This window comes from Silurus meridionalis, chromosome 9 (genome assembly GCF_014805685.1).
Source record: "Silurus meridionalis isolate SWU-2019-XX chromosome 9, ASM1480568v1, whole genome shotgun sequence".
Taxonomy (NCBI): Eukaryota; Metazoa; Chordata; class Actinopteri; order Siluriformes; family Siluridae; genus Silurus; species Silurus meridionalis.
The window spans coordinates 20,881,118-20,895,249 of NC_060892.1; the positions used below are offsets into that span (position 1 = coordinate 20,881,118).

A 14,132-nucleotide genomic window follows, 5' to 3' on the forward strand; every position below is an offset into this window, starting at 1 on the left:
CTCAATCCGTCTGCATGAGCAACAAATATGCAGCTGCTCAAGAAAATAACCATTGAGTAGGATTTGACGGTTTTAAGCTTCATATGGCATCATTCAGACAGAATTGGTGTCTGTTGTACCTACATTGGCTTGACAACAGTGGTTAGCTTTTCTGTTTTGTTTTGTTTTGTTTTTTAATACAAAGGTTGATTTATTTCATAGTTTCCTTGCTAGACAGGAAATAAAACCAATTGTTAATCTAAAGACTGATTTTTCAGCATGGCACACCACCAACACCACCAATGTTAATAATTGATTGCAGCATGTGTCTCAGTATGTTTCAATGAATTTCAATAGATGGTTAACAAGAAAGCTGAAGTCTTCTATTAATAGGTAAAACAGATATCAGTCATATTCAATGAGTCATGTTGTCAAAACGGATTCTGGTTTACTAGAGGGTTTAAATCTGCCCCATAAACACCACCCAGACCCGTCCATTCACACTACTGACTACACTGGTTACAGTGAACTCCACCCGGCGCTGTAAGGGGTCAGTATAGTATCATCTCTGTGGTACAGATCATTTCGTAATCCAAATGATGATAGACAGACAGAAGGACTCACCTGAGGTCGAGTGTGAGACTTTCTCCTGCCAGCTGTACTTCTTTCCAAACGAGTTGTTGTTCAGTGTGTCCTGTGTGTTCAACAGAGCGAACATGAGAGAGAAAGAGAAAGAAAAAGAGAAAGGAGGGATCAGCAGGGGGAAAGAAAGTGGGGGCTCAATCCTGATTGGTGTGTGTGAAGTGGAGAATAGAAATAGAAGATGGAGAGATAAATGGACAGAGGGATGGATGGATACCAGACCAGATTTACACACACACACACACACACACACACACACACACACACACACACACAAACACACTCACAGACTAACCACTTGGAATGTGACACTACACCAAATGACACTTCCAATATAATCATACAATAATAACATATCATTAATTAGTTTTTTCTGTGTCTGTGCTTTTCTTTCACATTGATCAGGAAATGTTTCTTATAAATCTCTCGTGCTTATAAAGTAATGAACAAAACCAACAAAATTCCCTCGAACACCCCAAGCCCCAGAGTGTGTATGCTGGGCAGGAAGCCTTTGTCTCGCCTATGCGACGTGTAGAGCATTCATTAGGGATTGGACTTGTTTCCTCTCTATCTGTCTCTGTCTCTGTCTGTCTCTCTCTCTCTCTCTCTCTCTCTCTCTTACTCACACACATGCACACACACTTCACTGCTCCATTTACATTCCCCTCTCTGTCATTCTCACCAATAACAGAGGGCCAATTGTTGACAACGCTGGCACATGGAATTATTTAGCCCTCCACATTATTCATCTGTCCTCATTTCCCTCAATTACCCATCATTACAACATCTGAAATTGCAACACTTTAAAGAAAAATTTAAACAACCCAAACTCCTTGATCACCCAAAGAACTCACCACAAAGTTAATACAGCACACTACTGTATGATGTTTGGTTTTGTCATATGTTGGTTTTGTGTTATTATTATTATTTTTTTTTAATAATAAACAAGTTAGAAATCACATCTAGGACATACATTTGATCTCACCATAAAAGTTTGGATTTTAACATTTATTTTGCCTCCACAATGAGCTGTATCAAACAACAATTCTAAATGAAACATCGAAATTATTGCTATTATTACTGCCGTAATTAATTTTTACAAAATTTCAAAATCTAATAATTTTTTTATAGACAAATGTATTATTAAGTATGATAAATACTTTTATTTATTTTTTTATTATGGTATTCTTGCACAAAAGTCGTTATGTGCCGCAAAAGGTTTCTAATTAGGTTTCTTTCTGCACTCTGTCTCCCTGTCGTCTTGCCTTTCCTCGAATGCAGGTGCTGGTTCCTTTCACTGGGGCATTATGGGGGATCTGCCACACCCCTAGCAGATGCAAGTCACCAAAGAGGCGGGGCTTCGAGGATTAAAGTGCTGTCAAGGATAAAGGAAAGGGGGGAGATAGCGAGAGAAGCAGGAACCCAAAATTTTGCTTTGCAGTTAAAGCAAACCTCTGTCTGTAGTTTATCCCCCTGGTGAATAGTGATAACTTCTCTTTTACATGTACCTTCACACTTAACCTTACATCCACCTTGTTAACCTGCTGTTACTACCGTTTTTGAATGCGCCATGTGGACAGTCAGTTTGGGCACAACTCTACATACCCCATGTAGGAGTTTTCTGTTTAGGCACACAAGTGCCACCCGCTGTATTTTTGGCAGGTTAGAATGTGCATAGGTAGGGAAGTTGTTTTGTTTTGGCACGTCATTGAGTCCACTAAGCTCGATATAAACTAGATATAAAAAAGGGGAACATAACAAAGTACTACTTATAAGACGTCAACATTCATATAACATGCGAATTAAAGTCAGTTGGAGTCTGGATATGTTGTGAAATAATGCCAAATGTTCTTTTGGCATAAAAATCTTTTGCATAGATTATCACATTTAATATGTCACACTTAACTGATTTCGATCATCAAGCTAATTTTATGATTAAACAAAGATTACCAGAATAAATACAAAAATGCTCTTTTTTAATGATCATTTCATTTATTAAGGGGAAAACCTGCCCAAACCTGCCTGGCTCAATTTGAAAATGTAATTGCCCCTAAACCTAACAACTGGTTGTGCCACCATTGCGATAACTGCCAATGCGTTTTCACATTTCCCCCCCTCTTCTTTGCGGAATTGTTTTAATTCAGCCACATTGGAGGGTTTTCAAGCATGAACAGCCTGTTTAAGGTCAGGCCACAGCATCTTAATTTTATTAAAGTCTGGACATTGACTCCACTCCACTCCACTAATTTGTTAGCCATTCACAGATGGACTTGCTAGTGTGTTTCGGATCATTGTCCAGCTGTATAACCCTTGAGCTTAAGGTCCCGAACTAATGGCCAGACATTCTCTTTCCGGATTTTTAGTAGAGCATAGAATTCATGGTTCCATCAATTATGGCAAGTTTTCCAGGTCCTTAAAATGCAAAGCAGCCCCAGACCATCACACTACCACCACCATGTTTGTTGGTATGATGTTCTTCTTATGAAATGCTGTGTTAGTTTAGATGTAACAGGACACACACCTTCCAAAAAGTTCAACTTTTGTCTTATCAGTCCACTGAATATTTGCCCAAAAGTCTTGGGCAAATGTTATTTTAGGCAGGAATACATACTAGACTGAACACCAGCCCATAACATATACATCTGCAAATGTATTTGCTGCTCTGTGTGCGTGCGTGCGTGCATGCGTCCTTCATTTGAGCTGACTCAGTCTCCCTGGAGTCAATGAGTGATAGTGATGGTGGTACATCTCCATGGCAACTGTGCCTATGATGTTGGCGAGCCAACTCGTGAGGGTGTGACACTAGAATAACTTCAACACACATTTGCTCATACAGAAGGTTCAAAGTGGGGAAAAAACATACATTATCGAATATGAAAATCAGTAACATTTAGTGCATAAAAAGTACCTTTTGAGGTCAAACCTACAGCAACATGTTTAAATTTAACTATGACATGGTTTGGATCCACCTGTCCCCTGCCTGAGGGGAGAGGTTATTCTGAGTATTGGGTGTGGTCTATAATAAATGTATTATTTATAATGTATTATTTATATAAATATATTCATTCATATAATTAATATTTTCATATTCATTTCATTTTATTCAGCACATTTTCATGATTTAGTACAGCTTTTTAATTTCTATTTTATAATAAATTTCAGTGTCAGTTGATTAATCGATTATCGCAAGTACGATTCAATCTGGCTATCGGTATCAATAAAATTCACTCTCTTTCAACCGCTATTTTAAATGCTAAAAATTGTCACAAAGCTGCTTTTACAGAAATCCAGAAATAGATTCAGGACAGAAAAACACTTTTCTTGTTTTTCAGCATTGTTCACCTGTTATGCTGTGACGTAACACCAATTTGGTCTATTCCATTTCCAGCAATTCAGATTACGAAATGATTCCTACAGACTATATTTTATATCCAGTAAAAAAATACTGATAGGCATAAAATATTTATTTTCTGGTGAATCTCAAAAGAAAATGACAGACACTCCTGAAGATTCAAACCACATACTGAGAGTTATCCTTAGATTAGTGGACAGAATAAATCCTCTTATAAACTACACTGTCCTCTTCTGGCTAGTGTGTACACACAAATACAAAGCCCAATTAAGGATTCGGCAGCAGATCCCTGTAGATTTAGATCCCTTTTTTATCCATTATGCTACAGACTAATGAACCATTAAAAACACATTTCGCCAATGTCATTATAACCATCTGAAGAAATCAGTGCATTATTATTTATGCACGAGCACATGCCAAGGACGCATGCCAACATCGTGGGTGCTCTGAAGCTCAATCGCCCTCAGTAATTCAGATGGTAAAAGTTGAAAATATTGACTGCACTTTTTCACTCAAGTGAAAGTAAAGAAGTTTGGGCTCTGACATCTACTTAAGTAAAAATAGCCATTACTACTACCTGTTTTAGTGTCACACTGGTAACTGGACCTCACATCATATTAATATATTAATACAAAAGTATTTCAAATGTTGTTATTTAATGAATGTATCCAGGCTGAACAACCACCATATAAAACACAAGCAGAGAAACGATGATGATGATCAGGAATGTCTCTGTTCTCAGTCATGTTTACATCACTGACTCCACTGTCTCATCCACTTTAACCCCAGACTTCTTGTTGCCTTCTGCCCTGCTTGTTGTTGGCTTCGTAAACTAGCCTACATCTGTGGTGCGTGATTGCCAGGAAATGATACACCAGTGGTAGGTTGAAAAAGTCAGGCAATGACAAGAAATAGGTTGAAGGGCTGAAAACGGCACACAATAAGAAGAAAAAAATATTGATAATTTCACCAAATAGAACAAAGTAATGAGCCTGGTTTGAAAATGTAAATGAAAAGTAATAATACCAGAAAAAATCTACTAAAGTACAGTAAGAAGTATTTGTACTTTATTACTTGCCATTAACCTAAATTAATTTCATACACCACAAATCAAGCTACATAAAGGTGTTAAATGTACCCATGTCTACTGTTAGATTGCAGCTATTAAATAGTATTTGATTTCCGATTACAGCGACTCTACTCAGTGATTTTAAGCAGCATGTACATTGCCTCAAAGCACAGATTTAAGCTTTTGCTGATTACGATGTGTTACACACCCTTGATTATAGCATTTAACCAAGAAACACATACATACACACTGTACAATCACCAAAATGTCTCCGCTGCCCCCTTCCACCCACATACACATATTCTCTATAGCTTTAATGTTTTAATAATCATAAAATAAATACTAAAACCTAATTAAATGTCACAGCACTATACTGTACACCAGTGGCAGGCTGTGCATTTGGGACCTGGGCCTTCAGTGGAGACTTACCTGACTTAATCCTCCTCTTAATACCACCACTATCATGTCTCAGTTATAGAAACCATCAATACTAGACAAAAACGCAATATAACAACACGTGGCATTACAGAGAGAGAGGCATTTTGCATATGGAAGGTGTACCATTTTACTAAAGCAAGCGCCAAACATCTACACTACAACCGCAACTGTGCCACATACAACATCTGGAGCAGTTTAGAATCAATATTTGCCTAATCACATGACAAAAACATAAAAATGTAAATAAAATACAACCTACTCACCAGAGATGCAGACTCATAATTTGCAGCGCTCCTCAGAGGCTGTAAGCCAGTGGTACCGCTTGTATTCACTGGTCTGGAAGTGGAGAACAAACCCTTTCCCTTTCCCTGTAACACTTTCACTCTGACCAACCAAAAAGATGACGGAGAAATGTTGATGCTATTCTGAATTTGAAATCTGATTGGTTAAAGAAACAGACCCATTGCTAATATTTACTGAGGTTTAATAGGTTTACTAATTTAAAAAGGCCAGCAGTACTGAATTTGAAGGCCCTGAGCAGATTAGATTGACATGGCAGCACATAGAGGCTGAAATCTGATTGGACATAAAATAATCTAACATCCACATACACGTACTGGAAGCAGTGCAGTCAAGAGAAACACTACGCATGAAGAGAATAAACTGTTGGGAATAAATTAATACAATTTCATGAAACAAATAATAGAATTTAGGTTGTAAATGTAGGTCAGTGCTTCTGATAGTGTAGAGAAGGCCTTGCTGGCCCTGACGGCCCACTTTTATAACCTTTAGGATCATTGATGCAGGTGATAATTGGAGTAGGGGCACCACAATTATTAAAAAAAGGGTTGGGTTTAAAACAAATCCATTACCAATAGACAGAATTCAAAGAATGAAGCCTTTATAAACAACTAAATTCAACAACATATTCCTAAATTAAGATCCTTTTTTGAGATTGAGAGGATAGCAGCCTGGTTCAATTTACAGTTTACAAACACATGCCCCACATTGAATCCATTTCCTTATATGACACAGACCTGCTGTTTTCGATCCACACGAATCCAGCCCAGACACTGCATTTCTCGCACCCACCTGCACCTACTTTCTGTTCAGTTCTCGCTTAGTTCAGGGAAATTTAAACCACTCCCTGCTATTCTGTGCACGGCTTTAGCTATTTTCCCCCTGTGCATACCTGAGTATTGTTTTTCTCTGTTACCGCTGTGACAAAAGAGGGTTTCTGAAATGTTAGTATTGTAGAGTAGCGGGCAGACTTCATACATCACACCCCCTGTTGTGTTGCTCTGCACATTTCACCCACACACATACACACATACTCACACACCACTAAAAGTACACTAAAAGTTAAAATTCTCAAACACACACAAACTCAATATATACAAGAATGTCTGTATTTTTTGAAACAACACAAACCCTTGTCATCTATTTTTTCACAATTAATTTCAATACAAAAACATCAAACAAAAACCTGCATCTCCTGCAAACAACAGATTCCATTGTGCGTGCGTGTGTGCGTGTGTGTGTGTGTGTGTGATGTCACACTACAGTCACAATGGGTGAAATCTCCTCCATCACTATTCTAAAGAAACACTCACACAGACACACCAGAGGTGGCAAAGTACACACATCCTTTACTCAAGTAGAAGTACAGATACTCAAGTTTTAACTCTCGTAAAAGTTGAAGTATTGACTACACTTTTTTTACTCAAGTTAAAGTAAACAAGTTTGGGCTCTGACATGTACTTAAAAAAAAGTAGCTGTTACTTCTACCTGTTTTAGTAACACTCTGGTAACTGGATGTCACCTCATATTAATATATTAATACAAAAAAAAAAAAAATTCAGGAATGTCTCTGTTCTCAGTAATGTTTACATCACTGACTTCCGCTGTCTCATCCACATTAGCCCCATACTTTTTGTTGCCTTCTGCCTTACTTGTTGTTAGCTTTGTAGACTAGCCTACGTCTGTGGTGCGTGATAGCCGGGAAATTTTACACCAGTGGAAGTCACATGAAATAGGTTGATGGGCTGAAAACAGCATGCAATGCGAAAAATAATTTTGATAATGTCAACAAATAAATGAAAACTAAAGTAACGAGCCTGTTTTAAAAATGTAAGAAGAAAATACTGAAATTTGTGTAAAAGAATTCGTTGGTGGAAAAGGCAATAGTGAAGTCAAGTATCAGAAACATCTACTTAAGTACAGTAACAAATTATTTGTTTTTCATTACTTCCCATAAAAAAAAATCATTTCATACTTTCCATCTCTGACACACACACACACACACACACTTAGAAACCTACACACACTTACACACCTACACCCACTCTCCTGCTCTGTAGCTGTACCTGTGTGCGGGGCACCTGTGGGAACAGGTTGAGTGTAGTGGGCCGTTTGGGCCGGTACGTATCCATGGTGTATGTATCCTTAGATCGTGTGCTCGTAGCGTGTGTGTCTCCAGCGTGGGTTCCTTCTGCTCCGTTGATCATCTCCAAGGGAAGCGTCTCTGAGCAGACATGCCCCGCTGCGCCTGGCTCCACCCTCCGTGTAACGCTACTGGACGGCCGCACCACATGACCCTAAAACGATTGGAGAGGGAAGACAGAGTCAGACTAATTAGGCTGAGAGACAGTGGGAGTAATTATAGAAAAATCACATGCTAGAAAGGAAGAGGCGGTACGTGTATGTGTGTTATTGCATGTGAGAGAGAAAGAAAGAAAAAGCCGGCAGACAGACAGTCAGACAGACAGACAGACAGACAGACAGACAGAAAGACAGAAAGACAGAAAGATAGCTAGATATTTGACATTAGTGACTGATTGACTGCTGATGTGTTTAACACATTTATTACATTTGCCCTGACCCCAGAACATTCAGAACATTCATAAATCTGGTGTTGATAGTATTCTAGAAACAAATTATTATATACACTTTAAATACTCATCTATTTGCAAAATCTAGATTGGACTCTTGTCTGAGTCTGATATTCTTATCCAGAGCCTCTTACATTTATTTCATTCATACAATGGAGCAGTTGAGGGATAAGGACCTTGCCCAATTGCCCAGGAGTTGCAGCTTTGTGTGGCTGGGATTTGTACTCATAAACTTCAGCTGCAAAGTCCAATGCCTTTACCACCATCCTACCACCTCACATCTAATAGTGAAATACACTACTTAGCAGAATGGGGGACCCTAAACACATCACCCACATGTGAATGCTGAACATCCCATTCAGTATTTAATCCATTTTAACTATTATAATAAGCTCCACTCTTCTGAGAAGGCTTCTCACTAGATTTTGAGGCATGGCTATAGGGACTTGCGTTCATTTAGCTACAAGAACGATATTGAGATCAGGCAATGATGTTGATAAGGAGGTCTGAGGTTCAGTCCAAATTCATCAGTGTTCAGTGGAATTGCGGTCAAGGCTCTTCATGTCTTCATAAAGCTTGCTTGTTGCACAAGGGCATTTTCATGGGAAATAATAATGGAAGCAATTTTATGGATGAGAATAAATACAACAGATGTCTTTAGGACTCTCACAGTCTTATTTCCTGTTTCCTTAATTTCATTTTAATGTTTATTAATGGTCCTTGCATTAACAATTCAACATTTTATCTACTATTCTATATATATATTTATCTAAAAACATGGCTCTAAAGCTGCTTATTGCTCTTTTTTCTCTATTCATGCTTTGTCTCTTTAAAAGATCCTGAGCCTGTTGCCAGGCAACTGAATGGAGATGGGGCAGAGTGACACTGCGTGACCCCTATACACAAACACACACACACACACACACACACACACACACACACACACACACACACACACACACAGAACAACTCAAACACACACACTTTAAATTATAGCTTTGCAGAAGGTAAAATATCACAATCAGCACTTCTGATGCTGTACAACCATCACAAATTCATAACCATTAGAAAACTCTATTTAACTCTATATAATCTACTGATAGAAGTTGGGAGACTAAAACTTTCTGAGTTGTTTTAATGTTTCAGTTATGAGGAAGTGAACCTTTGTGTGGAGGATCGATGTGCAAAAAATGATAAGAAATAGAAGCATGTAAACAAACAACAATGTTCCTTTTTCAATAATTTAACAAATTTTACATTTTTAAATGAAACAATTACAAATCAATTTGATTATAAGTGATGCATTTGATTTTTATTTACTGCTTCTATGGCTTAAAATGAATAATACAATAAAAAAACAGCAACATAATACTAAAATTAATCAACTTAAAAAAAACATCTGTGTAAAGTTAAGCTTAAATCTGCCACAGGAATCGTATGTATTAGTAAGAATCCAATTATAAATATAATCTGTATGATCAGCTGTCAGGTTCCTCTGTGATAATGGCTGGTTATTAATACGATGATCTGGGTAGACATCTACTGAGCACACAAGACCATTCATGTGACTTGAATCGAATGGAAGAGATGTTATTTTGTGAAAAGCCACACAGTGATGTAAAAACCTGTATATCAACATAAACACTACCTTTTTTGCTCTTTGAATAAAGTGAAATTAAACCTTAAACCATGTATAAGCACACATGTAAATACTACAGCATTGTAGAAGAAACTGTACTATATAAAAAAAATGATAATGAAATGAAAATTATAATATTGTATTAAGTCAGGACACTATCACTTTTTTTTCACAGAGAAACAGACAGATCAATGGACATTAGGACAACATTACGACTGGATCGTTTAGCAGAAGCTTCTGGTTTACTCAAGGGACACATTTAGACAAGATTGCATGAGCACACACATACAGACATGACTTCTGTGTGCAGGTAGCGTTTCATATTTAATGACATTTTAATGACAGTACAGCTGGCAAGGATATGCCAAAGCACTTTGCGTGTGTGTAACCGTGTGTATGTGTGTTTGTGTGTGGGTAACCCAGAGAGAGAGATGGAGAGAGTTTTCATATCATATAGATCAAAAATGAAAAAAATTCACGATGACAAAGCTTTTCCCTGATTTTGACAAATGACAAGCATCTGAGAATCAACTCCACCACTGCTAGCTGTTCTCTTTATTTCTCTGGCTAGAGGAATAGTTTCCGCACAGAATTCTTCTTTTCTTTACACACTAATATTTTTGCAGCATTCCCTGACACAACCACAGCACCGCTCAACATTAGCCAGCTAGTGAGGTTAGATTCGCTAACGTTCCCTCTCCTCAGTAGCAATATAGAGCACTAGCTAGCTAAGTTCCTTATCATGCTAGGTAATATTAGGTGACTATCTATTGATATAATGAGACCAAGACTGTGAACATAAGATCTGCATTTATTGACCTACATGCTAACATTATGGAAATTAATCTTCAAGACATCTTGAGAGGGCAGCAGTGTATCATTAGAATATTAGTAGTAAAAGGAAACATGCACACTGTTGCTCCTTTACTGAATTTTTCACCAAATACACAACCATTCACAGAACTTGGTTCTGAAAAAAATGGTTGCGTCTGAAACTGACGTAACATGACCGATAAGATGAACCTTTCTTTCCATGGCAACTGAGAATCTTTATTCTGTGTTTTACACTCCCACCTTCACTGTGCGTCAGAGCTGGAAATACACATGCAGACGCACACATCGACGCAGAGACACATGCAAAAACACACTCACACACACTTCTGTTTTCTGAGCAGTGACTAGATCACAAGTGGCTGAGTCTTTCAGTTTTTTAAAGTACGGTGATATGGAAATTTCTGAGATATTTCCCAGTAAGTATTTCCTGACATTTTTTGCAAAGAAAAGTAAAACTGACCACAATTCCTTTACATAGATAAGACCGATCATAAGATTTTGGTTGAATGATGACCTGATGACCTGGCCTCCACAGTCACCGGACCTGAACCCAATCGAGATGGTTTAGGGGTGAGCTGGACCGCAGAGTGAAGGCAAAAGGGCCAACAAGTGCCAAGCATCTCTCGGGGAACTCCTTCAAGACTGTTGGAAGACCATTTCAGGTGACTACCTCTTGAAGCTCATCAAGAGAATGCCAAGAGTGTGCAAAGCAGTAATCAAAGCAAAAGGTGGCTACTTTGAAGAACCTACAATATGACATTTTTCAGTTGTTTCACACTTTTTTGTTATGTATATAATTCCATATATAATTCCACATGTGTTAATTCATAGTTTTGATGCCTTCAGTGTGAATCTACAATTTATATAGTCATGAAATATTTTTCTCTAATATTTAGTTGGACCCGCCTTTAGCTTTGATTATGGCACTCATTCGCTGTGGCATCGTTAATTCCCATTCAAGATTGCAGTAATTTTTTATTAAGATCTTGTACTGATGATGGGAGAGTCGGCCAGCACATCCCAAAGATTCTTAATGGGGTTAAAGTCTGGACTCTCTGTGGCCAATCCATGTGTGAAAATGATGTCTCATGCTCTCTGAACCATTTTTTTACAATTTGAGCTCGATGAATCCTGGTATTGTCATCTTGGAATATGCCCGTGCCATCAGGGAAGAAAATGTTCATTCATTTGTGCCAGCGGTGAGCGAGTGGAGGGTGAAGCCGGACAGAACTAGCGGTAAGAAACACCTGCAGCTGAAGAGACTAATCAGTGCGCTCTGTTTCAGTCCGGGGACGCTAATAAAGAGGAGAGAGACACCAGCCTCGGGGAGAGAGGGAGCCACCAAGCAGAGAAGAGCGGAAAAGTCGCCAAACAACGTTCCGGTCTGCGTGGAAACTTGGGCGGGTGCTAAAGGGAGAAAGCATGCCAATCTGCAAGTGTGTGGGTGAGTACTGGAAAGCAAAGCGAAAACTAAAGAAATTAAAGAAAGCTCTGCTTGGTGAACCTTTGTATGTCTCTCTTTCATCCAGTGCGGAACCAGTGAGTGTGTTACATCAGTATATTCAATACAATTCAATTTATTTCTATTTGTATAATGCTTTTAACAATGAACATTGTCTCAAAGCAGCTTTACACAAATAATGTGGTGATTAAAAAGTGAATATGTTCATTATAAGTACGTTTGTCCCTGACAAACTTACAGCCGGTGGCGACTGTGGCAATGACAAACTCACAAAGATGGCATAAAGACTCAAAAGGGGAACCCATCCTCATCTGGGTTGCACCGAATGTCATTTATAGCAGATATACGATGTTGCGTGGTGCAGTGATGATGATCAGAAGCGAAAAGAAGTCCTGAGTCAATGTAGCAGACTGTTGACATTAGCTACAGTCCAATCCATCCTCATAGCACCCGTTCTTACTCTGGAATTTTATGAAACCAGCCAAAATATATGATATTCAGGTAGTTAGCTGGCCTTATTGTTTCCCACTATCCTTCCAGTTTTTAATAACGCGTTGGACAGTTCTTAACCCATTGCAAGTAGTTTCAGCAATCTCCTTAGATGTTTTCTTTGCTTGATGCATGCCAATAATTTGACCCTTCAGAAACAGATTAACATCTTTTCCATGACCACAGGATGTGTCTGTGTTTGTTTAAGAAATGAGAAGCTACTCAATGTATCAGTTAGGGTAAAATAACTTGTAAACATAATCATTCATGCAGTAATTATCCATTGAGAGGCTCCTATTTGCTTAGTTAAATTCAGGTGGTGACTTTTTTTAGACAGGCAGTGTATGTGTATATATATAAGAGAGACAGACAGACAGACAGACAGACAGACAGACAGACAGACAGACAGACAGACAGATAGATAGATAGATAGATAGATAGATAGATAGATAGATAGATAGTTTCTGTCTGTCTGTCTATGAGATTTCCTCTTACAGTACCTTGATGTCGAATCCATTGCAGTTAAGGCTGAGGCCTCGCTCATCCGTGATCTCTGTGATTTCTGACAGATCCTCGTCCTCAAATTCATCTAAACTTATGTCATGGGTCAACCTGAAAAATAGAAAAACATGGCTTAGTCTATGGTGAAATGAGAACTGGATAATGCCAGTCATGTGAGGTTTACATTCTGTACATATACAACGAGAATTTCTCCACTAATATATACATCGGTACTCCTACCATTTATATATAATGTTTTCAGTAATGCTCATTAAAGTATCTAGATTGTGAACAGTTTCCTCTTTTGGTTGGTTTTAGACTCTATATGTTATGATACTTATATTAAATCACAGTCTTTATTTAAAACATTTACCTATATAACTGAAATGAACATACAGCACAAGAGCAAGTAATACAAGATACAATACACCAATCATATACATTGAATATGCATCTTTTTTATTGTCATTAAACTTTCTTTCAGCTTCTCCCATCAGGGGTTGCCATCCTCCGCATGTTTGATTTGACACATGTTTTCACGCTGGATGCCCTTCCTAACGCAACCTTCCCCATTTATCCGGGCTTGGGACCGGCACTGAGAGTGGCTGGGGTTGGTTCCCAATACAAATTAAGTAAATCCTATAGTCAAAATAAAACAATTCTGAATGAAACATATATTATTGAGTAGTGTTTAATTAAAACCATGTAGAGTTTGTTTTCCCAATGAAGTACTGTCCCTCTAGAGAACACAGGAGAATTTAGCCAAATTGTACTAAGCCTATTTGGGAACATTAAATATGTCTTGTGGGTGAAGCTCCCTCATGAGGTTGGATAAG

At 38.2% G+C, this 14,132-nt stretch overlaps 1 protein-coding gene across 3 annotated transcripts in view; it reads right to left on the reverse strand.

The window, feature by feature from the left end:
- Nucleotides 1–14,132, reverse strand: part of mapk8ip1b (mitogen-activated protein kinase 8 interacting protein 1b) — a 33,190-nt gene that overhangs the window by 10,028 nt on the left and 9,030 nt on the right. For all 3 annotated transcript variants that reach the window (XM_046857953.1, XM_046857954.1, XM_046857955.1), the window contains exons 2-4: nt 13,296–13,407; nt 7,847–8,077; nt 604–673 (exon numbers count right to left, since the gene is read on the reverse strand). In XM_046857953.1, coding sequence (XP_046713909.1) covers nt 604–673; nt 7,847–8,077; nt 13,296–13,407 — 413 coding nt within the window. The remainder of the gene's footprint in view (nt 1–603; nt 674–7,846; nt 8,078–13,295; nt 13,408–14,132) is intronic.